The following is a 26,516-nucleotide window of genomic DNA, read 5'->3' as shown; positions in this document are numbered from 1 at the left end:
TGACTGTGTTTATCGTGTCTTGAAACTGTAAAATCAGTCTTCGGTGAATTGAATTTTTCAGTAGATGTATAGTGTTAAATTTCAACTTTAATTACAGCATCACTCTCCATAAAGATCGAAGAAGATGAGAATCTAGAAGCAATGCCATCGATACAGATCCAGTCTGAGCTATGCTCCACGGACCGCGAGATTGATTTGGATCTCAGTTGGAACCAACTATGCGAAAGATTGAGTCAATTGAGTGGGGTACTGCCGTCGGATATGGAACTAAGGTTTGAGTTTGGAGATGGTAGTAGCGAAACTGTTGCAGCTCCTGGTATTAAGATTGGGCCCTTTGGAAAAGCTTTGAAACAAGCTCCTACGTTGATTCACATCACAGATGTGAATATTGGGTCTTTGGCTCACGAATTAGCGCAGGATTTCGCGAGATCCGAAAACGATTCGAATTCGTCATCAAAACATTTCACGCTTTCTGATGAAGACTACAAAAATAGAAAGAACTCCGTGCTGCAGTGGAAAAAGGACCAAGGGCTTGGCAGTTACGATCCGCAGTACCGTGCCAAACTGGATCAGGAAAAACAACGACAGGAAGAATCGATGCGCGGTCTCACCTTGAACGAGCGATGTCAAGTTTCCAGTAACAATAGCACTTTAGAAAGAAGAGGTTGGTTACGATACGTAGGAAGTTTGCCTCAAAGTGGAGGATTATGGTGTGGTATAGAGTTTGACGAGCCCTGTGGGAAAAACGATGGTACACTCAACGGGGAAGTAATTTTCGGGCCTGTTAAACCCTTCTATGGAGGATTTGTCAAACCCACTACTGTAAAAACCTCTGCAGAGTTTCAACCACTGGATATTGGGCTAGAATCCGATGATGACGATGAGCTATAAAGGACAGATCTATCTCCACGTTCAAAGTGACCTCCGGATTTCAAATAACGACTATGGATTATATATTGTATACACCTCAATCCATTACAAATATGGCTCATCGAGACCTGTTTTAGAACCAGTCGATCATCAAGAGTCAGTCGTCTTAGTTTCTGCTCTTCTCCCCACTCTTATTTTCCTATAATTGCAATGGAACTTCTGGATAACGCCTACCAAACCCTTTACGCTTCTGTTGCAAGTCTGGATGCCCAACGGATCATTCGTCTCGTCATCATCGTCGGAGGCTACGCTCTGTTGAGAAACCTTGCCCAAAGACACTTGGCCAAGAGACAACTGGACAGGAAGGTACGTGAAGGTCAACTCGCAAAGGATGAAAAACGAGTTGAAGAACTCGTTGACGATCCCAACAGTGCCCAATCCGCCGAAAGTAACGCCTTCGGATGGGGTAACAAGACCCGTCAAAGAGTGAAAAGGCAGGAAAAGCTATTGGAAGAACGAATTGAGGAACTACAGAAATACCAAGGTAATCTGGATGATGACCAGGATATTGCTGACCTGCTCGAGGATTGAACCTGGGACATTCAACATATCGAAATCCTCTCACGTGAGTGTAACGTATGTATATTGATAGGCTTACGTAATTCCATTTGTTTTTTGAAAAATTGACCAAATGTCAAAATCAGTGGATCATTCGCGATGAGGTAGTTGAAGCTGCGATTTTCAAGACCAAAACCGGTTTTTCCGAGACTATTGTGGCCAACTTTATCGGTGATCTACACCACCTTTCAATATCATAAGCTAGAGAAAAAAAAATGAGTTTTCCAGGTGCCCGGAAAGATGGCAATTCGTTCACGAAAAACCTACCATTTGGATTAAGTTATAGCGATGTTGGAGCCACGGAAAATGGAGAACTTCCGTCCATACCCATGCCCGTAAACGGTCTCATAACGGCTCGAGAGCGAGCCACCGCAATTTGTTACATGAATCTTGTCACAGCGGAGCGTGAGGGTCCTTTTTACACAGGTTCCATGCACCTTTCTGTAGATGGACAAGGCAAAGACCGGAAACTTGTAGATGAGGACGGTATAAATGATGGTGTGGAACGCTACTCAGATCGATATCTCAAAAAACGACGTATTGGGGTATCCATTGATGAACATCCCTTCCATCTAGAGTTCTTCCCAGACGAGCTTTACCAAGTGATGGGCATAAATAAGAAAAAACTGTTGGCAATCTCGCAGCTCAACAAACGCACAGACGTCTTTACAGGTTCTGGTGGTTCCAATTCAGATGCAGAAGGTTTGTCGATGCTGGAAAAGCTCAAGAATCTGGCAGACGACGAAGATGAAACTGCAAATGTAGAAAACAAGGAAGAGCCAGAGGACGTGGATGACGAATTTGACAGTGATGAGGACGAAGACTATAACGCCGAGAAGTACTTCGACGACGGAGATGATGATGCGGGAGAAGAAGAGGAGTATGGTGACGAGCCAGCATTTTAGCGAACTTCGGAGGAGAGGCCTCAATTGAAAATGTCATTTATGCATGTCGCAACGACATAGGCACACTATTTGCATTATCTTTGTACATCAAGTATTTAGAACAAGTCATTCTTTTTTTTTTTGAGGAAGGTGTCATGGTTACTGTGCCGGACGAGAACGAAAGGCCTTCGTTACCATATCCTGAATGCTAAAAAAACCTTCCTCAAGCCCCATTTCTTGAACCTTCGCTGTTCACATTGGTGGGGGCCTTCGTCTCGTGGGAGAATGAGAACCATTTCGTGATCCCATGCCAGGCCTTGACAATGGGCTAGACGGCAAAGGCGGCAGGCGAGGAGAGTTTTGGCTTGAAGTAGAGGTATACCGATCCGCTCTTCGCGGACTAACACTTCCAACGCTTGTTCCGCGAGAGCTCGATGCCGGAAGCCTTGGAAGTGGAGGCTGGATTTTGAATTTCGAGTGCTCGAACCCTTGTCGGCTGGCGGTTCGGCTTGTAGCAGCATTTTCATTGTAATCGTCATTGTAGTCTTCCGGTTCGACACCCACAACTTTCTGTAAGGCTTTCAAATCCAGCTTGTTTTCGTGTTCGGTTTCTTGTTGCTCTGAGGACGGGTTCTTGATAGATTTCCACTTTTCCCTCAGCTGTTTGAGCTTTGCGAACAATGGCTCAGTACCAGCTGTCCCAGTTGTTCCCACAGTATTGACAGTAGCGTGGCTATCATGAGATGTAGAAGTGATATGCGAATTGAAGGTCTCATTAGAAGCAACTGACGAGTTGAATGCCAGTGAGTTGCGGGGACTTGGACTTCGTGGTGCGATTTCGTCTTCTCGATCTAGCTGCATAGAACTATCGCGTGACACAGCTGCATGAGAGTATCGATTACTCGAGACCAGGTTGGATCCGTTAGATAACTGAAAAGACGGTACTTTAGACGGCAGTGGAGGTGGAGATCTACCTTCTACTGATACGTCAAAACTATTTGCATACCCAGAATCTCTTTTCTTAAGCCTTGAACTCGGTATTAGCGGATGGAACGTTAGCTCGATGTATACTTGACCTGCGTCTTCTTTGCCAAAACTCAAACAAAACCAGTCGTCGTGGCCATCTTCTGCATCTTTGTAAAGCGCTGGGGTTAGATCAACTGTGCATTGGCCTATTAACTTGGGAGGTGATCTTTCGTCGAACAACTCCACAACTAAAGCTGGTTTGACGTCTGGTGTCAGATCAAATTTCGAGTAGAAATCAAACTTGGGCGTTTGACCACCTCTAAAAGCTACTTCTGACGTTGCTATCATGTGTGAGATTCGTAGTCGAACAAACGGGCTCTGTTTGTCCATTTTTCGCAGATTTGGCAAATCGCGAGCTCTACTTACATATACTTCTAAAAGGCCATTGGCTCCGCCTACAGCACTCATTGATGACATTGACATGACCTCGAGACTATGGTAAACCTACTGAAGTAGCGAACGGGGTTCAAAAGCTTTCGATTCAACATCGATGCTCTTGAAGGTTGAATTATGACTTCGATGTAAATACTATAATATAGCGATCTCATCACTATTGGAATGATGACCGAGTAGATGTTCGAGTAGAGGCTCGAGTAGCTGTTAGACTAGAAGACATCAACAGAATCGAGTTTAAAGTAGCGTAAAACAACCGTGTCAACAACCACTATCATCTGGGATGTTGGCAATGCCGCTTTTGTCCTTTTTTTATATATACATGCGTTTCAGAGTTGAAATAATGTCACAATTCGAGTATTTCTTGATATTTGCATCAGACCATGTGTCCGAACCGAAGAGTTCACTGACTGAGGCTGAACGTAGAACGCCTCCTTGCCGGCGGCGTATTTTGGCTGGTTAAGCGTTTTCAGAAATTCACTGTTGTTTCTTGGATAGCTTCATTAATCTTGAGCATTGGATGGAGCGGTAAACGTTGTCGGCGGGAGATTCTACTTCTTATACCTGCTCTGTAAAGTAGAAGCGGGTCCTTCAGGAGCTGGACTCGATCGATTGTTGCGATCAGAACGAGTCATCCTACCACGAGGACCCAACGGCGTCTTCGAAGGTAATTTGTCACCAGATCGATCTGTTTGGGATCTTTTATCAAACCGACCTGTCGGCTTGGTCGTTGACTTTGAATTTGACCGATCAAAATTATCACGTCCCATGCTTTTCTCTGAACTGGAAAAACGTCCACGGTCAGAACCACGATCAGGATCACGATCAGAGCCACGATCAGAACCACGGTCAGAACCACGGTCAAGCTTTGCTCTTTTCGTTTGGCGCGTTTGACCGACATCATCCCTTGGACGCTTTGTGAAGTCCGATTTGGCGCTGTCCAAACGATTGCGATCGCCGATTTTCATTTGGTTCGCTGATACATCTCCGTACCGACTGTTGATGACAGAGCCTCGCTGAGAAAATGTAGTACGAGCAGGTCCACGAGGAATTTGTGACTGAGCTTTCTTGAAATCTCCGGTATCGCCACCAGCTGCTGCCGCAGTTTGACCCTCGTACCGTGATCCAAGTCGTGATGGATTCTTATCATGATCCCTTTTCTCAGGTAAATTTGATGTCTTGGCAGAGTGGTCAAACTTGTTTCTGTCACCCCTACCGTAAGAGGCATCCTCATCCCCATTCGATTTATCGCCTCGGTTCTCGTTCAGCTCAGATTTTTTCAAACCGCTGTATCTAGATCGTGTTTTACCTTCATCGACATGGGCAGAGGTATTGAATCTGGATTCAACTGGCTGAATAGATGAAGATTTTGCAATTTTGGTAGCTGGTTCGTCGTCATATTCAATCTTTTGAGATTGATGCCTACCCTCGCCCTTCATCTTCTTGCCATAAGGATTCGTCACAGATTTGCAAGCGCGTATTATACCGCTTAGCCGTTGTTTAAACTTTTCATGGTTCGGGGAAGTGACAAGATTCCGGTAGAAGGACTCCAGAAGCTCTGCTAATTGAGACCTGTAATCCTCAGGGTCCCTAATAGTACTCTTTTCAATAGCTTGTAATTCGGATAAAACACGTTTGTTTCTGAGATGGCGGTACAGATATGCCGTTCTGTTTGTCTCCAAGCACTTAACAATGTCCCACATCTCGTTGAGAATTTCATACATTGGTATTGGAGGAATGCGTCCAAACCTCGAACTGGTATGTGGAACTGAATCTTTCTCTCCTTCCGATTGACTCTTGCGCGACATTTCATCTCCTTGATGATCTTCAGCTTCCTTTGCTGCTAGAAGTTCTCTTTTTGCTTCTAGTGTTTCTTCCTCTAACGCTTCGTGATGTTTCGTTACCAGATCTTTGTCCTCAGCGGCTAGTTCCTCCCTATCATCTGGGCTCAGGGAGCAAAAGGCATCCGCATCAAGGGCACTTTTCATACGTGCTTTGAGATGGCCGATCAAAGCATTGCTTGGTAACAAAATGTCTTCTCTTTTGTCCATGGCGATGAGCAATTCCAGAGCTTTGATCATCTGTAGGATGTCATACTTCACTACTGGAAAAACTGCCGACAAGTGCTTCATAAATTCAATTCCATTCCGAATTGACATGTAGTTTTGCTCCACGATGAGATTTACGATGTCTTCTGCAAGTAAGCCTTGAACCTTGAACAGCCTTTTGACATCTCCGTCGCTCAGATTATGCGCCTTTCTTGTGAGTTCAAGTCTGTCGAGGTACGTAGCGAAGAATAAGCCAAGGTAACTAGCCTCTGAACTTGTAGAGCTGAAAAGTAATGGCCCAAGAACCCGGCTCTCCACGAATTCCTCAAGGAAGTCCAGAGCGCCAGCAGTACCAAAAGTTTCCCATACGAAAGCAACGACGAAAAGAGCATCAGCAGGAGAAAAGACAACTCTTGGAACAACACAGTATTGCAGAAAGGGTATGACCATGTTTGAGCTTTTTAGCTGCGAGAAAGTAATGGAAGATATGGTTAGCGACTCCAAAAATTTATTGTGTGCCCTTTGATGTGCAATGCAGCTTGCCATAATGGTTTCGATTTGCCTCGATAAATCATGTTTTGTTTTGGACGATCTGGTGTTGAGGGCATTGTTTTCAAGTATGGTCTTCTCGCCGTCATAAAGTTCTTTCTGAAAACAAACATCGTAGAGAGAAAGCTTCCAAAAATTGACGAACAACCCTTTATGCTCATCCTGAAACTCTAGAGGGATGCAGTTTGCTTTTTCGATAGAAGCGTCGAAGTGCCCTTTGAGTCCGACGTCATCGTGAGAGGTTTCGTCATAGTACTCTCTCCATATGAAAAATGCCCACTCCATTGATAACGAATACTCACTTATCAAACGTTCGAAGTCTACTATATTTTTTCTGAACACATCCGATCCTAAGAAGTACTTGCTCATATCAATGAATGCCCACAACAGTAAGTTTACATCATCAATCTTTGAGGATAGCACCTTGTAATGAATGTCTTCATCGATAGATGATTTACTCAGATGATCGAGAAGGATGATTATTTCGGATAGGGCGTCTTCATTGATAAAAACGTTCAAAAGTCGGTGTGCAGGGTCATAATTTTCAGCTCTCAAGTCTCGAATGATCGTACGTGCTGCGATCTGCAAAGGAAGCCCGGAATTGAGCATCATTAACTGTTTTGGACTGAGATCATTGATGGCTTTAACCCCGCCAACCCTTGACGTGAGCTCCCGTATAACAGTAACTGCTATCATGTCGTTAAAGTGCAGTCTTTTTATCACAAAGCGAATAATGTTGGTGATGTCCATTTTAAGAGACTTTTTAGCCAGTCCGGCAATGAAAACAGCGATCCTTTGCACCCACATCATTACATGAATACCACTATCCTGTAGACTTCGTCTCCCTGAAGTTAAGCGAAGAAGAATATGATATTGTAGCACGTCATAAGTGAAGTCGCTGAAATGCAGACTAGTCTCGACAACTAGGTCGGCTAATTTGTCGTAGTTTTCAAGCTGGTTCATAATGGGATCCAGAGTGCTCAGGGGGTTTTTTGCGATAACTTTGGCGAATTTCTTACCGTTCTTATCCACATTATCAATGCTCAAGGACTTTAGCTCTGATTTCGCTTCTCTGGCCGAAGAATTCCAAGCTGCCTTCAGAAAAATGTCGTCTTGGGCCAGTTTCGAAGAAAGCTCATTGTAAAGAAAATAGCGCCTTTCATAGTCGAATTGTCTCAAAAGGTCATACGTTTCATTGAGAATTGCAGAATTGTCCGCCAAAAGAGGAAGGGCTGGTAAAATGAATTTTCGCATAAAATTGAGGCATGCCAAAAGCTTGGATTCATCTTTTTGGCTATCATCCAAATACTTCGACCCGGCTCTGCAGAGTTTGGACACAACTGTAGGTGCCCGGGCGACATGAGGGCCGATGAGAGTAAGCCATTCGTGGCATGATCTAAAAAATTCATCGATATCATGAACTACCTCGATATCCCTCATGCACTCATCATAGTAGAAGCCGTAAAGGTGAGTAGACTGGAAGTTCTGAAAGACCTCGTGAGTACGTATCAGCTTCTTATCGCTTTTCGTCGCATTTGGGGTGTATAACGTGAAAGAGTTGTAAAAGGGCGTTATCTTATGGTCAAAAAGTCTCAAGTAGAGTTTGATAATAGTTTCGCTTGTCAGCAGAAAGCGTGAGTATTTTTGAAAAGAGGAAAGAAACGGTGTTAGGGCACCATGCGCTAAAAGTCTTTGTAGAAGAAGCATCTTTCCACTTTCAGAGAAATTCTTTTCATTCAATTCTTTACTTTCATCCATTTCAGTTTGTGTCGCTCCCACATCTTCAGTTTTCTGAGCGATGTCGACAGATGCCTTATCCTCATTTTCTATGTCATCAGCGAGTGCAGCAGCCATGGCTAGAGGATTTGACACTCCCTTCATACTATCAGCCTCCAGGTCCATGTAGAACTTGTCGGTAAACTCTTGAATCTTCTCATCGCTGGGCCCTAGATTATCGAAAACGGACGAGAACGACACCATGCCTTCCTTGATGAGTACGCATACCATATCGAAAAACTTGATATCGACGTTGTCATCGTTCAAATGCATTGCGAGTAATTGACTAGCCATAACGTTTCCACCTTTGCCCAAGTTTTGAGGTGAGCGATAGTCGGCTAGGGTATTGGGCCAATAGGTTGAAGCACGTAAAAATTTGATCAGAAATTGATAGTTTTCAGTGATGTAATGAGACGAGACGATGAAAACAGCATCCAAAGCCCTCAAAGGATCAAGTGAATATTTGCCGATAATGCACTGGGCTTCATGCCAGTATATAGCAGCACTCTCAATATTCGTTGGGTCATTGTAAGCCACAAGCAGAAGAGTAATCAATTGGGAATACGCCACAGGGTGCTCAACCAGTAGATTGAATTTATGGATCATGTATCCACTGTCCAGGAGACTTTTTTTGAAAAGCGCGCGCTGTCTTGCGCTGAATTTCTGCGTTTTCTCCAGTAATTTGTCGTCTTGAACATATGTACAGAGGTCAGCATCCATTACATCAAGCACTCGAATCAATTTTTGACACTTTTCCGATTTCTCGGGAAAGCTGTTGATTAAATTTATGAATATTCGAGCGGTCTTTGGGCCCTCTGTCATGTAAATTTTGGTAATCAAAATTTTGGCCTCTTCAACGTCAAGACCACCACCATCGTCTATACTCAGTAGCATTATGATCTCGTACATCAATGACTGTATATGCTGCTTACGCTGATTGCTGTTCTCACATTTCGCCAATTTGCCCAGAAATTCTTGGGTAAACTGTTCAAGGTTGCAGTTGTCCTTTTTAGACGCTTCAAACGTGCTGAAAAAGCCGCTCAAACTTAGTGTAGCCAGCTCATTGACAGGAGCAAGTACGTTGGCCATTTCAGTTTCCGTTGACGTTGCTAGACTTGATAATTTCTGTTCATACTCTACTTTGATCATCGCTTGTTCAATCAAGGTTAAACAAATTTCCAATATATTATAGACATCACAGTGTCTAAACTCATAGTATAAAGAACCAACTCCATCAAGAAGACATCAGAAATGGTATGCCAGCGCTCTCGCTGATGCTCGCGAGTTTCACAAGATTCAAAAGCTACTATTACTAACCGCATCACACATTAGTCGAACAAAAACCGCCAACAACAGCTTTTCCAGGTAATGAAGCAGAAGCATTTAGGCCTGGGCAACGAGAATACCACTAGTGAAGAATGGACCACGCAAGTACATAAGGACACTTTTTATAGTTTAGCATCCCATAGTGGGATGCTGGAGTATTTGGCCTTGGCACAGGGTGACTCAAGCAAAAGGATCACAGAGCTACGACTCTTGGAAAAAATGTGCGATAAAGCGCCAAGCAATAAGCGTAAGTTGACAGAGGAATCCTAACAAGCCTTACTGATGGCCGCTCATTATAAACTATAGTACATTGGGGACTTTGTGGGTTTGGAAGAAAAAACCTTCCGACTATGAAGACACGATTTCTGCGGAAATGACACGGTTATTGACGTTGGCACGATCTAGACGTTTTTGGGCTTCAACAAGCGCCCTGTCATCAGAGCTTTGAAGCCAAAGCTCCGCTGTCACGGATCCTGAGGGCAAATCGACAACTGAGGTTTTCTGTACGGCTACGCCAGCAATTTTTTCAACTGCTTGCGTCAAAGAAAGCGAATCAGAACCTAATGGTAGGTTTCGAAGTCTCAAAAACCGCACTTCTGACGACGTGTTAACTGTCAAGTACAAATCTTTACCATATGGTTGTACGTGAGCGCGCTCACGGTTTCTCGCCGTCTCACGTCTTTGCAACTTTGTCTCCAAACGCTTGCCCGCACCACTATTGAGACCGTTCTTTTCGTTTCTCTTCACTCCCTTTTTCAGGTTTTTATGAACTGGCGTTGTCCGCGCCGCTGCTTCTCTCAACAAGACACCCACGTCGTTTGCACTTACCAATCGACCTGCAACCACGCGAAGACCCACTTCTTTTGCGCTTTTCGACCCTTTCTTAACATTGTCCACTTTTCTTGACATTTGCATTCTTTCTAAAAGCGTTTTACTACCATTGGTTTGGTTTTTCCTTGCCGATTGCGGCTTCCTATGGCCCTTGCCAGCTTTCTTGTTAGCCATTTTTTCAAGAGCAGAACCTCTAAGTTGATATTTACTCTTCTGAAACCGCTTGCGTCTGGTACAATTCGTTTACAGGCAATGCAGAAATCCAATTGTCAGGTCCAAAAGGCTCGTGAAGGAATGTTGATCTAGCTCTTACTTCGAATCAGCAGCTTTCGAGTACGGTGATGATAGTTCTGGTTATTATTATTATTGATATTCAATTATTAAATCTCCAATATCACCACATACGTATCACATGATATAATTTTTATAGAAATTGAAGTCACGTGGTTATAGATCTGAACTCATGTTCTACGTCAGATTCGGAATAGGGGTCCTTAAAATATTCAAGATCTAAAATGTAACGACTTACACTCAAATACCTCACTTCTTTGAGATCAAAAGCCACTTCAACTTATCGAAACCCGTAGTTTAACGCGTGGAACTAAGCCTATGACAGAGTCCAACACTTTTGCTATCCAAGGATACAACTTGTCGAGGCTCTTGAAGCGTCTGGAAGACGCTACTGCTCGGTTAGAAGATGTAACGTTTTTCCAAGAAGGGTACATCCAGACTAAGATAGACGCACTTTCGAAAGGTGAGAACACTGAGAGTAGTGGTGGTAATGGTGCTAGTGGTGGTAGTGCGAACACTGCAGCTGTGGAGCCGCAATCGGGACTTTTAGACTCATCCGTGGCGAAATCAGAGTCCAAGTCACCAAAGCAGGAAGCAACCGAGCCTGCCAGCATCGTTGCATTTGAAAGCCTCGTGAACACTTACCTTAAACCGCTGCAGGAAACATCCGAAAAAATTGACCCTCTAGTTGAAAAGGCCATTCACCATTTGATGAACGCGTTCGAGGCCCAAAAACAGTTTTTGAGACTTGTAGCTCAATCCAAAAAACCAGACTACGGTTCCGAACCATTTGCTAAATCCTTAAAGCCCTTGAACGAGCAGCTTCTGGCCATTGGTGATCTAAAGGACAATAATCGTCAAAGTACACATTTTGCACATCTCAATGCTGTGGCAGAGGGTGTCCCATTGCTAAGTTGGATCGGAGTGGAAACCCCGGCGTCCGTGATCAGCGATTTCAAAGAAGCAGCTCAATTTTGGACTAACAGGGTGCTTAAGGATTTCAAAGATTCTGACACCAACAGCGTGGTTTGGGTGAAGCAGTATCTCGGCATCTTTGACGCGTTGATTTTTTACGTCAAACAATACCATTTAACAGGACCTTCTTGGAATGCTCAGGGTCTAGATTTCGCGGAAGCTTTAGACAAAATCGGCAGTACTGAATCTGCAACTAACGGGCAAACATCAACTGTGCAAAAGGCAGGAGCCGGCTCATCACAACCTCCTCCTCCACCACCTCCTCCTCCAGCACCACCTGCGTCTGTTTTTCAAGGACAAGAAGCTGCTGAGGCTCCCAAGGGTGGAATAGACGCTGTTTTTGGCGAATTGAACCAAGGTGAAGGCATAACGAAATCCTTGAAAAAAGTGGATAAGTCTCAACAGACTCACAAAAACCCAGAGCTCCGTGGATCTTCCGTGGCTCCAGCCACCAGGACTCCACCTCCAAAGCCTAAGAAACCTACCACACTCAAGACAAAGAAGCCCGCCAGAAAAGAGCTTGTCGGTAACAAGTGGTTTATCGAAGGATTCGAAAACTCGGAGGAGCCCATACAAATTGAGGTTAACAAAGATGAATCTGTTTACATTGGTAATTGCAGCTCCGTTTTCATTCAAATAAAAGGCAAAGTGAACGCTATTTCCATGAGCGAGACCGAACGTTGCAATGTTATGGTGGAAAGCAGTATTTCTGGATTTGATATTATCAAGTCTGTTAAATTTGCTATTCAAGTGGAACAAACTCTTCCTCAAATTAGCATTGATAAAAGTGAAGATGGTACTATTTATCTCAGCAAGGACTCCTTGCATGCCGAAATCATCACATCATCTAGTACTTCGCTGAATGTAAATCTCCCGATTGGCGAAGATGATGATTTTGTTGAGTTTCCTGTTCCAGAACAGCTCAAGCACACCTTTGCCAGTGGCAAATGGAATAGCTCTGTATATGAACATGCCGGCTAATAATCGTTACGGCAGAAGCGTTAAATATTATACAGTGACTTTACTATTAACAGGAAAATACTCATTTACCGTTCCGAACGTAATACATGTAAGCGCGTTCATGAACAGGCAAAGCAAATGGCGTTATGACTTCAGATTGACCTGGGCGTGCCACAGGGTCCCTTAGATAAACGGCATGACAGGTTTTGAAGGAAACCTCAATATGATGCGGAAGAATGGCGAATGGCGATAAGAATGGTCTTGGTTTCCACGGAGTGAAGTACGGCTTCGATGCGTCTTGACGGCCATAGACACCTTTTTGCCACGGAAGATTTATGGAGCTGGAAGCCTTGGTTTCATCTTCAACGAGCTCGCTGACATTGATAGGTTGATGACCCTTAATTTTCTGGGCCCATTGTGGATTGTAGGGTATAGCGGAAGTTTGCTCGCTACCTTTCTTACCCTCATAAAGCTTACGAATGATCTTATCCTGTGAAGTGAGTATTTCAGAGCACAGGTTTTTGGCCGCCCGTAGAGCCTTTTTTGCGCCATCAGACATGTTCTTCTTGGATTCGTCTGAAAGGTTTATCAGAGTTTTTGAGTGATTTACCAATTGCTCATGAGACATACTTAATGCACTTTCCGGTACAGAGTTTGATTTCTGAAGTTCTTGAAAACACTCCAATGCTTTAGTTGCGAGTGCTGTATCTTCATAAAACTGTGGCATAAAAGCATGAGAGGCTGGCTCGGCTGCAGCAGAGCCTGTGCTCATAATCTTGGCCAAAATGGTATCTTTTGTTTGAGTCTTAATTTCGGATTCCATCTGAGTGTCCATGGACTTGTTATAATTGCGGACAAATTCAAGCCATTCCTGTTTTTTAGGGTTGGAATCATCCATTTTACGATACTTCTCCTGTTTCTCTGCCCATTTTTCTCCTGGATTCTCTTTGAGAGCCTTAACATATCTATTCCAGATGGTGATTTGACGTTTGTCAACTTTTAGGGCTTCTGCTAACGATGGTTTCTTCGCACCCAATGCTTGTAGAACTTTTTCCGGTTTAACGTAAAAGACATCACCGGGGCTCAATGTGTAGCCTGGTTGCGTTATCTTGATCCCGTTTACGAAAACGTTGTTATGCAAAATGAATTGTCTGGCTTGTCTGACCGACGACGCAAACATAGCACGAAAAATGGCAATGTCGAGCCGTTTTTCCAGAACACCAAAAGTTTGTAACAGAATTGGTGTTTGCTGGGCTTCATGTCCCTTTAAAGACGCATCCAATTGAGCAACGGAATCCAGTCTGGGTGTGAATGTAGTTTGCCAACGGTTTTCAGTTAAATGTTCACCATGGTACGCTCTTGTTTCCTGTTTAGCGGTCCATTTCTGTTGGTATAGCGTCTTTGATCTGAAATCAACGTCACCTTTCTTGTACAGGTTGAACAAGTTGTATTTATTGAAACTCGACCGGATGCGACCGCGGGCCAGCGATTTCAGCAAAACCGCCTTTCTAGGCATCTTACAATTGGTACTTGTGCCCGATTGAACGAAGGTTGGGCAAGCTAGCGAACTAAATGTGTGTGACAGTCTTGACTAGTTCTGGTATTTCAATAGCAGATGAGCGTTAACTATTTAAAATTTTTCAGAATATCGTAATATACGATGACTCTCTAGTTTATCGAATTTAGATGTGACAGTGGTATTCAAGACAGGAACTCAATATTTTCTATTGTGTGGTGTTTCTCGAAACAAACGGTTGAAGTTGTGTTCACGAGAGAATCGTGTTTTCTCAGACTTTGACTAACATTACAGGAAATTTGAGTTCGTATATAATGATGTCCTATAAACTGTTTACCAAATCTAGACCGCGATTCATTGCTGCACGTTTGGATTGGGATGAAGCAATAAATATGGAATTGTTGCATTTCTTGCACTGACCGGAAATCTTGTTTCTTGTCTTTATGTCAAAGCTATTATATATTTTTTTTTCAAATCACTCTATATTAAATTGTCATCCAGATAGTGGACATGTAGGTTCCACTTATTTACTGACACTTGAGTTGACAGGGTTGAGAAAATGGTTTTTGTGCTTATAGGTATGGTATTCCATGTCCCGACAATGTGGTTTCTGTACTAGAATAGGTTTCATGGTGATTAGATGCCTGTCATCCTAGTTTCTTGGAACGATTATCACGTGACCAGCAACATGTATCACTTTCATCCATAAAGAGGGCGTCCCGGATGTTCTTGTAGACAGATCCATAAGTTTCTGCCATTGAAGGTGTGTGAAAACCACTAGACACGCATACGAGGAAAGCTCTATACAGTTTGATATCTGTCATTGGCCTGGCATATTGTCACACCCTTCGTACAAGAAGATGTCCATACTACAAGAACTAGGCTCTCTCTCTACTACAGAAGGCTCTCTCAGAGAAACCATCAGCACGATCTGATCCTGAAGTATCCACGTATGGATGCTTCGAGCTATCATTTGGCATGAATAATCCCTGGAGTATCGAAGATGACATACGTCTGTTTCGATGGATCACGGACTTTAAGCCGGCTGGAGTGCATAAACATTTCCATATGATCAGCATCTTAGGAAGGATGAACAAACCCGATCAATTCCCTGTTGTGCTACTTTTTGACAAGCTGAAAAGCGATGGTAAGAGTCAATTCGTGGCTGACGAAGTATGGGCGAAACTTGACCAACATTACGATTTGGCCAAAGTTGATGAACGAGAAAATATGGTGTTGGATCAAGACCAGCAGCACCGCGATTTCGATGAGAACGAATTGAACGAAGAAGATGAAGAAAAGGGAAGGGGGCAAGAGGCTCATTTTAATGACAGATCGCATTTCCAGGCTCTGCGACGAGTTTTCAAAGCACCACGAGAATTTAGTTTACCTTGGGACGAATATGGAGAGCTGATCTTGGGAAATGCCAAAAATGAAGTGGAAGACTACCAAGAAGACGAAGGAAAAGGTTCGGGACCGGAGGATGCTGGCCAGGATCTTTCTTCTGGCAAGTCCCATACGGATATTGGGCAAAAGGAAAGATCGCCAAAGCGGGTGACAAGGTCTACGGCAACTCACACACAATCTGGACGAGTGACTAGATCTAAGGGACCTGCTCCGGTATCAAAAAGTGATGAAGAAGATCAAGAAGATGGTGATGGCGATGCAAAATCGGACGAAGGCACCGAATCGGGATCTGGACCAGACCGTGGTGAAATAAGCAGTCCACAAGAAGAAAGCCGGATGTCAAGCATTGATAGAGAAGATCAAGATCCAAAATCGCATGAAACGGATATTGAGCAGAAGGAAATTGTTGAAGCTATTCCTGCACAGGAAACGAGTTCGGCTCCTTCGACGGTTGAAGCAGAGCATGCTGCTCCACTTCCAGAGGGCTCCCCGCCTTCAAAAAGAACCAGAACAACTCGAAGCCATCCGACAGAGGCAGTTTCAGAAACTAATGATTTGGACAAAGAACCTGCATCATTAGCTCCGGTACAAACTCCGTCAGAGGCCGAACCACAAACTCAACAGGTGGTGAGAATGAGCTCGCGTGTTGCTAATCGTCGCAAAAGTCGTAGGTAAGAAGTGAGTGCACTTGGACTTATATTGTATAATAAAAAAGACATGTCACTATGGGGTCTAGCTATACGTGAGTGTACTCAATTAGCGAGTAGTGAATCAGTTGATCTTCAACAGTTCAACGTCGAAGACTAGAGTGGCATTTGGTGGGATCAAACCTGGGAAACCACGAGGACCGTAAGCATAAGGACCTGGAATGGTCAATCTGGCTTTCTCGCCAACAGATAGCTTAGGAATACCGGCGTCCCAGCCCTTGATCACTTGGCCAACGCCAATGTTGCATTGGAATGGAGAACCTCTGTCGAGAGAAGAGTCGAATTTTTGGCCGTTCTCCAAAGTACCGGTGTAGTGAATGGTAACCAAGTCACCGGTCTTTGGGAAAGAAGAGCCATCACCCGGCGATAGTCTGTCAATCTTAACGTTTCCTTCAATAGTTTCAGACATTGTTAGCGGTAGTTGTAGATGTTTTGTTGAAGATGCATTATGACTAGTTTGCATTCAGAAAGGGTTTTCTAAATGGATGAACTTTTTATCAAGACAATGGACGACGACTGCTAAAGAGAAAGTGATGAGCTTGTTGTTTAAAGAGAGTAGAAGATAAGTTGACTAGAAGACAAGAACACAATACAAGAGGATTAGTGGGATGTGGAATCTGTCGACAAGCTTGGGTGTCTCCTAACAAGGTCTCATTTCTGTCAAGTTGTGGAATTGCATCACTTTGTTTCAGAAATGTCTTGAAAAAAAAATAGAAAGTCGAGGGAACATCGAGACATTGATTGAAAGATTACGTTTGTGTGTTTCCGGATGAAAAAACAGACTACAGGGCAGTATCTTTGGATAGTGTGGCCATCAGCGACTCGAGACGTTGTTTGGACTTTATCACTTCTAAGTGAGACTGTCGTTAGACATGTTGTATCACGTGACTGTTTGTCTCAGCACGATGTAGTGTTGAACTGTATAGCTATAAGGGTTTCATCAGTGCGTAGGCAGGGAAGGACGTTCATTTCTGGAAGTTGAGAGTGAGTACAAGACGATAAACTAATGTGGAGCTGACACGTTGAAAAACACGATTCAGATCGCTAGGTGGATTGTAGCTCTATACGAAATGGGCTGTTGTTTGGGCTTTCGTGAGTTCCATGGTGGATCTTGGAGGCAAAAACAGGTAAGAATTGAGCAGTATGGGATATTAATTACCAGTAGGAGGGGAAAGTAGACTCGAACAAGTATTTTGAACCGCGAATCGATCCGTGCTTAGTGACTAGGACCCTGGTAGACCGGCACGATGCGCTTGGCACGATTTTCGCCAGCAATATCAGTCATATAGCGTGGAAAACAGGCTTCTCTACTTCAAAAGACTCGGAAAGTCGTTTTTTTCGTCACAGCTGAATTTCAGTAGTTCTGTCTGTCATTCTACACGGCTATCCATCCAGATATTCGTAATTCTCGCCATTGGTCTCTGGACAAATACAATTCACGCGAGTCCCAAAATTGATAACAAATTGTGAATATTGATACTTTCGGATACCTCAACTGTGCAGAAGAGATATTAACCCTGACACAGATTGCTCTCGTGTAAAGTGACTGTCCTGTTTCTGTATCACGTGGTTCTAAATGCGCGTTAACCCGACATCAACCATCACTTTTCGATCAGTCAATCCCATTTCGTACTAGAAAAAACCTTGGTATACTCAAATTATAATGAACTAATATAGAAACGTACATACGAGAATAATTCGTCTCTGTTTTTTGTTGTTCGCCTCACTCCTCATTCTAAAGTCCGCGTGTAGCATACGTTAACTCCTAAATGAGAGAAGTAGAGGTGAACAAAATAACAGGATAGTCACGCGCTAATCACGCGCTAGTCACGTTACGTTTTATTCTCCTTCTTGGTCCCACGCTTAGATAAGCATGGCACCAGCAGCGACCAAACCAGCCATAGCGACGGCGCCAGAACCCATGTTGGCAGCACTGTTACCGGTTTGAGTGATAATGGTAGCGTTACCAGTGGAAGAGGCAGCAGTGGTACCGGTTGCGGTTCCAGAGGTAGCCTGGATTTGACCGTCACCGATTTGAGACACAGCAGCGGCGGTGGATTGGGCCAAGGCAACGGCACCGGAAACAACAACGAAAGAGGCGACAGTAGAGAATTGCATTTTTAATATGGTGTGTAGCGAACGAGAGTGGTTTATAACAATACTGTTAGGAAGAGAAGAGAAGAAGAAGAGGAGAAGGAGGAAGGAGTGTTGTTACATCTACTGGCAAGACGAAACTCGAGCTGTACTTATACCTTATCCCATGGCAGGGAAGCTTACACCCACCCCCGAAAACAGAAAAAAAACTGCCCAACTGCGGTTGCCGGAACGGAATGTGGTAGTGGTGGTGTTGTTGATGGTTATGGACGAATAGAATGATATGCAGAATAATAGCAGCATATCATGTCTCTCTGTGCATTTCTCTCTGTCTCTCTCTCGCTCTCTCTGGCGGACTCTTCGTTTTCATGGCGTAATTTCCCCTTTCAGATGGGCCCTTTTGGGAAATGGCGTTTTAAAGACAGAACACCGAAGAGGTCTGATGGGTCTGGGCCCAGATCAGCAGAAAAACGGTGGTAAGTAAGAGTTACGAGCGGTTTTCCATTTGTAGCAATGCCGTAGGGGACCCGACTGGTGGTGTTGGTTTGTTTGTGGAAACAACTGAAACAGTAAGAAGTCGTGGAGGAGAGGCCCTCGCGCAGCTACATGAAAGCTTCTTTTTTTTTTTTTTCTAATCTGGGAATGTCAACCAAGACCCCCCCATACTCTACCTTCCTCTCTCTCTTCCACTGTGGGCTTTTCTTGTCTGACTGATGTTGTTGCCGGTTACTGTCTGGAGAATGCCGATCGCGACTTTGGGAAGTGTGGGTTTCCACGAAAAACATATTATGTAAAGGTTTGGCTAGAACCAGCGGAATAGGTGAGGCTATGGCGCGCGGGCTTTGAAGAGGACAGTTGCAAAAGATTCATAGAGAGCTATCTGAGTTAAGAGTTACTAGCAAACACTTTGGTGATCGCGGTCGCTTTGGTTTGTTGCCAAGACGTTTTTAAGAATTTTAGACTGGCCTGGAAATTGGTAGTCTTGTTAAATTAATAACGATCGGCGAAGCCGGTGAAAAAGCTCAGTTGCTACTGGAATGTGGCCAGGAATGCTCAGTGAAGTGCACAACGGGCGGGCTAGCGGGCTAGCGGGAATATAGCAACTAGAAGACATCGAGACGGGAGGAGGCCAGAAGGTCACGTTTTATAAGCGAGAGAGAGCACGGACACACCCATTTCGTCTGACATGATAACGCGGACTTAAGATATATGTGCGTATAAAGTGATCTTATTTCTAATCTTGGCTACGGATTGGTCTTAAGCGTGTCTTGGTTGTTTGTCAGTTCTCAAAACCACTCACCGATTCCATTACCAGATTCAGTTACACAAATTTGTGGCACAAACTTGGAAAGAAGTTTGAAAGATTTGAACTCTGTATCTCATGTGATGGAATTCGTGCATAGTTCCTGGGTCACGAGACTTTCATGCTATTTCCTTTTTCGTGAAAAGGTACTGGAGTTCTAATCGTAGACAATGCTGAGGAAACTCACTCCCATGTCCCTGAATACTTTGGTAGTGTGATTTTGAGATACGCCGTGGTCGATAGCACAACGCTCAACTCCGTGTATATAGATGTACCTGTAAGCACCTCTTCAGCCAACAGCCGTTGCATGCACTTATATGACAACAAGATCCTCGAACCGAGTTCTTAAGTGCGGTATTCTATCGTGTCGATAAAATAACGTGACATCTGGGTAAGTGTATATATGCAGAATCCGAAAGTGTCACTAAATAGTGCAAACGATAAAGGGAGTGGAAACTGTGGGTTGAAAGACAAAAGCAGTTGGTAAAGACTGCATCGCTGGCTAAGCACTGTATGTGTGCCACGTGAGGAAAGTTTGCGACTGCAAGTGTACTTGTAATCATTATTGCTTTGTATGTCACGTGACTATCTCCTGCGACAGTGACAGCGTCTTTCAAGAAACACTTCTCTACAATGGTCCTAAATTGTGAATGTATCCAACGGGCGTGCACAGGTCTTGGTTTCTCGCTATATTGTTCCACATACACCTGGGTGTTGCGGCAATTGGTCCTCAAGTGATATATAGTAGTTGTTAAAGTGTACAGCACGTTTCGGGACTTTCAGAACCCTTTATCAACACTCTGAGAGCGCACACTAGTGTGATAGTTGGAGTCTTCAGTCCAAACAACTTGGTAAAATAGGCAACCCCGTCGGTGTATCACTACAAATATCCTCCAACTTTTCGATGCCACTTAATACTGCAATGGCAAGTTGAACCCTCTCAAAAATCACAATGGACAGGTTAGTGAGATTCAATGGTGCAACAAATAGACCGTATTCGCCAACACTGAGTAGCTACGTTCACTGTTTCAAAAGATTCGGGCGCCAAGAGAAACTGCTCGAAGACATTCTTACACAAGACCTTCAATGCATAGTTCACAGAAGCTCATCGACAGCTACGTTTACATGTCCCAATATAGAATTCCAACTAGTCCAAGACTCAAGCAAATATACAAAAGTTACAGTAGTCCAAGTGCCTCTTCAATTCACTTGTTCGTTGAAGTCAAAGGATTACAAATGGCAAGCGTCGAGGTAATAACAATCGAAACCAATCTTCGATTCTTTGGGCTCTCAATTGATTCAGCTCGAAGAGATATGGGTATCTATTGAAGGCTTGAAAAGTCTTTTCCACACCATGGTAACCTCTTTGTCTCATCTCTACACCATCTTGAAAAGACACTTAATCTTCAAAAATATAAAATGCTCGTCTGATGATCAATCGTATGTGACACGGCTTAATAGTAAAGCCTGAGGTATTCGTTCAATATCATATTCACGTAATTCTCATCACTACATAACAGTGTATGTCACTTCTTGGTCATGAAATGAAACTCGTCATCTTGACACCCATGCTACTTCTACTGAGGCTTACAAAACTATAGCAAAGTTTTCACAATGATGCTACGAGCTTTTCGCCGGAGTTGACACCGTTCTTGATGTCGTCTAAAATTTGTGGGACAGCCTTTAGACCACCTTCATAGTTTCTGATTGCAATATGGTGTAGCTTGCCATCCTTCAATCTTTGTTCGGAGAACTTTATGAACCTTGCAACCTCTACCTTATACTCAGGGTTTGCAGGAATAGTGATGGATCCAAACGGAACCTCATGCCCAGAGGCCAAATACAATAGTGCGCCATCGATCTTGATGTCCTTCTTTCTCTCAGATTCGGGAATATCCTTTTCCGAGTACAGCATCAAAGGAACAATGGTAGCACCCTCTGCAGCTAACTTGTACAGCTGTTTGAATGTGCTAGGTGAGGAAACACCATCGACCAACGCTTTGAACCCTCCATACTTCTTTGTGATTTGTTCGATCACGTCATCATCGTGGTAGTCGAACACTTCGTCGGCACCGTAATGCGTTAGTAGCGGAGTGTGTTTCTTAGATGCAACGACCACAATCTTAGAGTATCCATTCAATTGCTTCGCCAATTGTATCAACCACTGGCCCACAGCAGTGGCACCACCCCAAATCAAGATTGGATAATCGTGTTGAGGATTTTTGGGTTCCCATTCCAGCTTGTTGCCCAGATGATACGTTAGCACCACATCAGCGGTCAATAGCGAAACGGGCAATGACGCAGCTGCTTCAAAGGTCTTAACTGGACCTTCCGGAATCGTTTTGCTCGTGTTAGAAGATAAATCCAACTTGTACGAGAGGACCGAATCTAACAAGGCATATTCGGCGTGTCCACCGTTCTCAGGGAACTTCACTGACCCGCCATGCACGAACCCGACGGCAGCATCGCCAACCGAGAACCGCGATTGGTCAACGTCTGGGCCCAATTCTACTACAACACCTGCTACGTCGCACCCTAGAATGGAACCTTGTGGTGCAATCTTATAATCGACATGTTTCCAATCTGTAGGATTGCCGGCTACAGCCTTCACTTTGACTAACACTTGAGTGCCACTAGCCTTGGGAACTGGAACATTTTCCTTCAAAACGGCCTTGTCGCCATCAACAACGATGGCTTTCATTACTCTTGGAACGGGTGTCATTTTCTAATTGGATTTTTCGAGATATGCCCTTACACCTATACGAATGTGTTATGGTGATGGACCCCAACGGCAGACTCCTGGAATCTCTTACCGGTTCCTGAATGAACCTCACATTTATATTGTTGCACCGCTGCGAACATCAGCCTTGGACAGTGACTGCTGCCGCACTAGATTACTAATTGTTATTGCTTTGCTAGCGCAGCTGTCTTGCGCGCATTGAAGTTGCATTACCATACAGAGTTGCATTACCATACAGAGTAAGCTGTCCTGATAGAGACGTAGACGGATACGGTCGGTTATCCGAACATCGACGAAAACGTGACTTCCTCATTAGTAAATTTTGCAATGGTTGCTGCTTGACGGACGCATAGTTCAGCCTTCTCGGTGAGAGGTCAAGAGCTTGTTGTCTTCAGCTTGTTGTCTCCGCAATTTGCTTAGAAAGCGGTTACAACTACCCTGTGATTAATGGTAGTGGTCAGCAAGGCAGTGCGAGTTCCTGCGTATAACATATCACCGAATGTTAGAGCTAAAAGGTTTCCTAGTATAACAGGTAGAGTTGCACAGGAAACTTGTAGTCCCTTAATCCAATGATCCCTGCATCGTCATGGTGCCAAACAAAAACACTTCCCTTCTTTTGAAACAATTTCAGGCGTGAGGATTTTACCAGATGGGAGCCAAGTATTGTAATACTGCGGCGCACTACCTTGCGACCTATTGACCAAAAAGTAGAAGGCATAACTTGTTCGTCGCACACCTTAGTTATATTATCAGTCTGCTTTTTTTCCCACGGCTGGTTTTGAAGACCCTGACTTTCTTTTCCTAACAATACCCTTGAGTCCATTCTTGGAACTTGATTTGGGCTTGTGAATTTTGGCTGGAACGTGCACCTTCTTCACACTCTCATCAAGTGAGCGCAAATTGGCTGCTGAGTGAGGTGGTGTAGTACACTCTAAAGCATGTTTTTTCACTTCAAAATAACGACTCTCCGCTTCAATAGACTGTTCCAAGTTCCGGTTTTTCGTTTCGTTCGTCTCACGCAAGTTTTTGTAAAAATCAAGGGCTTCTGCGCTGACTCGGTTGAAACTGTTCCGGTCTTTGACCAGTGCATTGAAACTTTCTTGTTTCAAGATAGCATTGAGACGTAGTTGTTCCTGCAGCGTCAGCCTTTCTTTGGTCTTATAATCCGTGTCTAGTTTTGCACGCTCTCGTTTTTCCAGCAGCAGTTGCGTTTCAAGGTCGGCATCTCCTTCCTTCACAAATTTTAGCGGTTGAGACACCTCTTGACGATCTTTCGGCATCTTTCTGTACCGCACTGCTCAACACGGAGTGTACGCACTTCCTTTCACTATCCTATTCTTTCTGAAGCCCTCGGTAAGCAAAGTAGGTCTTGAGAAAGACAGATTAGCCTGCATGAAGCTGTTGCGTGGTATGGAGACTGTAAAGCCAACGCTTCTTTCAAAAAGTCGGATTACTTCGCGTATTAAAATCATTGTTTCTTTACCAGTGAAAAGTGCTATGGCGGCGTCCAGCGAGTCACTCTTTCAATCTTGCGGATTTAGCTCAGTTGGGAGAGCGCCAGACTGAAGAAAAACTTCAGTCACATTTGAAATCTGGAGGTCCTGTGTTCGATCCACAGAATTCGCATTTTTTTGAATTATCAGAATTGGTCAAGGATCAGAGATGTTGTCAATGCTTATAGAAACTGGGCTCGTCGAAAAACTCGTTGACACCAAAAACGTCCGAAGGCTTTCCACTGGATGTCAGCAGATGCCTCGATAGTAGTGCTTTTCGTGATGTGTTGGGTCGTATCAAGAGGTGGGCATTTCGTTCCGTCCCAAGATTCAAACAGAAAGAAATGTCCATCGGATTAGCTCTGGCACCGGCTCGTGAACTTATTAAATTGTTACGCTGATTTGTAGCACCTTTTTCGTTCGGTGAATAAGGTTCGACATAGGAAGTCTCAGTAACATCCCCAGGCTCATTATTTGCCAAACTCTCTGTACAACTGCCTTCTTCAAGGTGAGACTCGTTGTGAAGCTTCCTCTTCTTCCGCACCGGCTCTTTCGCTGCATTACGGTGTTGAGCCGGGAGACTTGACAACCCTAGTGATCCCATCCCCAAATTGAATGCCTCATGAGTGAATCCTAAATCTCGTTCGCTATGAGATGAGGCTAGGCGAACCAATGGTCCCAGTTCGATATCTTTCATCCCAATGACTGGTGGATGCTGATCATTCTCCTTCAAAATCCTCGGATACTTGTCCAAATCTTTTCGTAAGGCGCTGTCGTCTCTACAAGAAGCGGATCTCTCTAGCATCAGTGCCTCAATGCAAGACATAGTTTGCAAGTCAACTTTCACATGAGGACGAATGATTGCCGGCACGGTAAAGCGGGACTTGAAGTTAGGGAGGCTTGAAGCTCCCGAATGTTTTTTGTTCGTTATGTCGCTAAGCGCAAGTTCCTTCGTCTGATTTGCTTTTGCAGATTGGTCGAATTTGAAGTTGGGTTTAGATGCTGTTGAAGAGCCCAAATACGATCTGTCATGATGCCAACCAGTTGTCGTTATGGACTGTGTTTTGTTTTCTTCAACATTTAAAGCGTTTGCGCCGTAGTAATTAGAAGGGGATCTCCCGCGGATAACCAAGGGCGGACTTATCATTTCAGTGATAGGAACGAATGTACATGTTCTGTTCTCCAAGAGACACGCTTTCCCCTCAAGTCTTTCAAAAAATTCTGGATGCAGACGCGTTTCCTCAATGACACAACCAAGAATGACTTTTAGCTGGAAGTGCTTTGTCTGAGTAGCGTTTTTCTTGGCGTTTATGGACGAAGAAAACTGAACTCTTTCATAGCGCGCCACTTTTCTGACACGATTTTCAGGGTACGTTGATAAAAGCTCTTTTTGAGATGAATTGGAAGAATCAGAATTCCGGCTGAGGTAAAAAAGATGATCGTACTTTTTCATTTTTGCTTCATTTCTCACATTTGACGCCTCCCGGATGACTTGATGTGTTGGTAATGGTGCGGGAACGAGTGGCAGAATGGGCGGCTCAAATTGGGGCCCCTTATCACGCTTTGCCGTATGCTGAACCAGTGTCACTGGTGATTCATCTTCCGAACACATCGCCACAAGACGGACTGCAAAGTACTTGACCTCAAAAGCTTTACTGCAACCAAATATGCCAGTTACCTGGTAGGACTTGAGCAAGAACTCTTCACTTTGAGCGCCCAAAACTTCGAAAGAAGTTACCAGTGTGAAATAGTTGCGTTTGTATCCAATCCATTGATCCTCATATCGATCGAAACCACGGTCGATGCGAGGCGACAGAGTGAAATTTACCGGCACCTGGGTTGTCGAGCACACGATTTGGCAATAAGATGCAGACTCTTCGAACTTAGGACCTATTTTGAACTGCAACGTTGAGCGTGGTGCAATTTTCACTTTGCGTTTAGCGAACTGTGAGTTTGAACTCTCGTTGTCCCTTATCGGCCTTTCCTGATTTTCACCACCGTAGATATGCTGTTGCTCTTTCAAAAGCGAGGATTCTGAACCAGAATCAGAGTTATCGGCCGTCTCATCGCCGTCTTCGAGGGCCAGGTTCATCTTTTGAGCGGATCGTTGACCCGCCTTACGGCCAAACGATATTTTTCGGGCTCTGGAACGACCTCGAGTTTTCGTACGAGGCTCCTCGGCCTCCTCCTCGTACTGGTCGTAAACCATTTACTTAATATTTTGATGATACGTATGTTTGTCGACGTCTATGTGTGTATCTATAGCTACAAATTTCTGCAGACTATAGAACTACTTACAGCTAGGCGGTGAAACGATGTACCGTGTAGGCCCCGGGAACCGGGATTCCTGATAGAATTTTGAAAATGGTTTGGATTGATGGTCTGTTGTATGTGATTAATGTGAAGTATGTTGTTTAAGAATCCTGAGTAATTGTTTTTTTGAGTTTTTGTGACACTTAGCGCCAGGAAAAGGTAAACATTAGATGATGGCCCCATGATATTAGCATGAAAAGAGCATTTGTGCAAGCGATCATCACATATCATACTTCGACTTTCTCACACCGCAAGTCGGACTTGGTTAATGAACGCTAGCATACCTTTTCAATACGATTTGACACAATAGCCGCCAAGGTCACGAGACCAGTGTCACAAAAGAAATGTCACACGTGACAATAAATAAAATGATTTTGAACTTCTCCAGACGTCTAT

At 44.0% G+C, this 26,516-nt stretch overlaps 15 protein-coding genes and 1 non-coding gene across 16 annotated transcripts; 7 read left to right on the top strand and 9 right to left on the bottom strand.

Annotated features, from left to right (window-relative positions):
• Nucleotides 1–141: 141 nt before the first annotated feature.
• On the top strand, nucleotides 142–891 carry ALF1 (LALA0S04e01904g1_1; the record flags this gene model as incomplete). Its single annotated transcript, XM_022772626.1, has 1 exon — nucleotides 142–891. The coding sequence occupies one exon, from the start codon at nucleotides 142–144 to the stop codon at nucleotides 889–891; it is 750 nt and encodes a 249-aa protein (XP_022628072.1).
• Nucleotides 892–1,080: 189 nt separating this feature from the next.
• PGA2 (LALA0S04e01882g1_1) lies at nucleotides 1,081–1,461 on the top strand (the record flags this gene model as incomplete). Its single annotated transcript, XM_022772625.1, has 1 exon — nucleotides 1,081–1,461. The coding sequence occupies one exon, from the start codon at nucleotides 1,081–1,083 to the stop codon at nucleotides 1,459–1,461; it is 381 nt and encodes a 126-aa protein (XP_022628071.1).
• A 242-nt stretch (nucleotides 1,462–1,703) lies between these two features.
• RPC31 (LALA0S04e01860g1_1) lies at nucleotides 1,704–2,393 on the top strand (the record flags this gene model as incomplete). Its single annotated transcript, XM_022772624.1, has 1 exon — nucleotides 1,704–2,393. The coding sequence occupies one exon, from the start codon at nucleotides 1,704–1,706 to the stop codon at nucleotides 2,391–2,393; it is 690 nt and encodes a 229-aa protein (XP_022628070.1).
• A 231-nt stretch (nucleotides 2,394–2,624) lies between these two features.
• INN1 (LALA0S04e01838g1_1) lies at nucleotides 2,625–3,821 on the bottom strand (the record flags this gene model as incomplete). The annotated part of the gene is made up of 1 exon (XM_022772623.1): nucleotides 2,625–3,821. One exon carries the CDS (start codon nucleotides 3,819–3,821, stop codon nucleotides 2,625–2,627), a length of 1,197 nt encoding a protein of 398 aa, XP_022628069.1.
• A 521-nt stretch (nucleotides 3,822–4,342) lies between these two features.
• THO2 (LALA0S04e01816g1_1) lies at nucleotides 4,343–9,253 on the bottom strand (the record flags this gene model as incomplete). Its single annotated transcript, XM_022772622.1, has 1 exon — nucleotides 4,343–9,253. One exon carries the CDS (start codon nucleotides 9,251–9,253, stop codon nucleotides 4,343–4,345), a length of 4,911 nt encoding a protein of 1,636 aa, XP_022628068.1.
• A 162-nt stretch (nucleotides 9,254–9,415) lies between these two features.
• YSF3 (LALA0S04e01794g1_1) lies at nucleotides 9,416–9,760 on the top strand (the record flags this gene model as incomplete). The annotated part of the gene is made up of 2 exons (XM_022772620.1): nucleotides 9,416–9,418; nucleotides 9,497–9,760. 2 exons carry the CDS (start codon nucleotides 9,416–9,418, stop codon nucleotides 9,758–9,760), a joined length of 267 nt encoding a protein of 88 aa, XP_022628067.1.
• Nucleotides 9,761–9,838: 78 nt separating this feature from the next.
• LALA0_S04e01772g (LALA0S04e01772g1_1) lies at nucleotides 9,839–10,495 on the bottom strand (the record flags this gene model as incomplete). The annotated part of the gene is made up of 1 exon (XM_022772619.1): nucleotides 9,839–10,495. One exon carries the CDS (start codon nucleotides 10,493–10,495, stop codon nucleotides 9,839–9,841), a length of 657 nt encoding a protein of 218 aa, XP_022628066.1.
• Nucleotides 10,496–10,930: 435 nt separating this feature from the next.
• SRV2 (LALA0S04e01750g1_1) lies at nucleotides 10,931–12,568 on the top strand (the record flags this gene model as incomplete). Its single annotated transcript, XM_022772618.1, has 1 exon — nucleotides 10,931–12,568. One exon carries the CDS (start codon nucleotides 10,931–10,933, stop codon nucleotides 12,566–12,568), a length of 1,638 nt encoding a protein of 545 aa, XP_022628065.1.
• Nucleotides 12,569–12,629: 61 nt separating this feature from the next.
• NAM9 (LALA0S04e01728g1_1) lies at nucleotides 12,630–14,063 on the bottom strand (the record flags this gene model as incomplete). The annotated part of the gene is made up of 1 exon (XM_022772617.1): nucleotides 12,630–14,063. The coding sequence occupies one exon, from the start codon at nucleotides 14,061–14,063 to the stop codon at nucleotides 12,630–12,632; it is 1,434 nt and encodes a 477-aa protein (XP_022628064.1).
• Nucleotides 14,064–15,041: 978 nt separating this feature from the next.
• Nucleotides 15,042–16,145, top strand: EAF7 (LALA0S04e01706g1_1; the record flags this gene model as incomplete). Its single annotated transcript, XM_022772616.1, has 1 exon — nucleotides 15,042–16,145. One exon carries the CDS (start codon nucleotides 15,042–15,044, stop codon nucleotides 16,143–16,145), a length of 1,104 nt encoding a protein of 367 aa, XP_022628063.1.
• Nucleotides 16,146–16,241: 96 nt separating this feature from the next.
• FPR1 (LALA0S04e01684g1_1) lies at nucleotides 16,242–16,586 on the bottom strand (the record flags this gene model as incomplete). Its single annotated transcript, XM_022772615.1, has 1 exon — nucleotides 16,242–16,586. The coding sequence occupies one exon, from the start codon at nucleotides 16,584–16,586 to the stop codon at nucleotides 16,242–16,244; it is 345 nt and encodes a 114-aa protein (XP_022628062.1).
• Nucleotides 16,587–18,040: 1,454 nt separating this feature from the next.
• Nucleotides 18,041–18,295, bottom strand: ANS1 (LALA0S04e01662g1_1; the record flags this gene model as incomplete). The annotated part of the gene is made up of 1 exon (XM_022772614.1): nucleotides 18,041–18,295. One exon carries the CDS (start codon nucleotides 18,293–18,295, stop codon nucleotides 18,041–18,043), a length of 255 nt encoding a protein of 84 aa, XP_022628061.1.
• A 2,888-nt stretch (nucleotides 18,296–21,183) lies between these two features.
• LALA0_S04e01640g (LALA0S04e01640g1_1) lies at nucleotides 21,184–22,296 on the bottom strand (the record flags this gene model as incomplete). Its single annotated transcript, XM_022772613.1, has 1 exon — nucleotides 21,184–22,296. The coding sequence occupies one exon, from the start codon at nucleotides 22,294–22,296 to the stop codon at nucleotides 21,184–21,186; it is 1,113 nt and encodes a 370-aa protein (XP_022628060.1).
• A 767-nt stretch (nucleotides 22,297–23,063) lies between these two features.
• On the bottom strand, nucleotides 23,064–23,594 carry FYV6 (LALA0S04e01618g1_1; the record flags this gene model as incomplete). The annotated part of the gene is made up of 1 exon (XM_022772612.1): nucleotides 23,064–23,594. The coding sequence occupies one exon, from the start codon at nucleotides 23,592–23,594 to the stop codon at nucleotides 23,064–23,066; it is 531 nt and encodes a 176-aa protein (XP_022628059.1).
• Nucleotides 23,595–23,845: 251 nt separating this feature from the next.
• On the top strand, nucleotides 23,846–23,940 carry LALA0_S04e01596r. The gene is made up of 2 exons: nucleotides 23,846–23,883; nucleotides 23,904–23,940. It is a non-coding gene; the product is annotated as a tRNA-Phe (tRNA).
• A 42-nt stretch (nucleotides 23,941–23,982) lies between these two features.
• Nucleotides 23,983–26,016, bottom strand: NDT80 (LALA0S04e01574g1_1; the record flags this gene model as incomplete). The annotated part of the gene is made up of 1 exon (XM_022772611.1): nucleotides 23,983–26,016. The coding sequence occupies one exon, from the start codon at nucleotides 26,014–26,016 to the stop codon at nucleotides 23,983–23,985; it is 2,034 nt and encodes a 677-aa protein (XP_022628058.1).
• Nucleotides 26,017–26,516: the final 500 nt, after the last annotated feature.

The sequence above is a fragment of the Lachancea lanzarotensis genome, scaffold LALA0S04, assembly GCF_000938715.1.
Source record: "Lachancea lanzarotensis genome assembly LALA0, scaffold LALA0S04, whole genome shotgun sequence".
Lineage (NCBI taxonomy): Eukaryota > Fungi > Ascomycota > Saccharomycetes > Saccharomycetales > Saccharomycetaceae > Lachancea > Lachancea lanzarotensis.
Note: the sequence above shows the minus strand (reverse complement) of the source record. Positions and strands in the feature narration are given on the sequence as shown.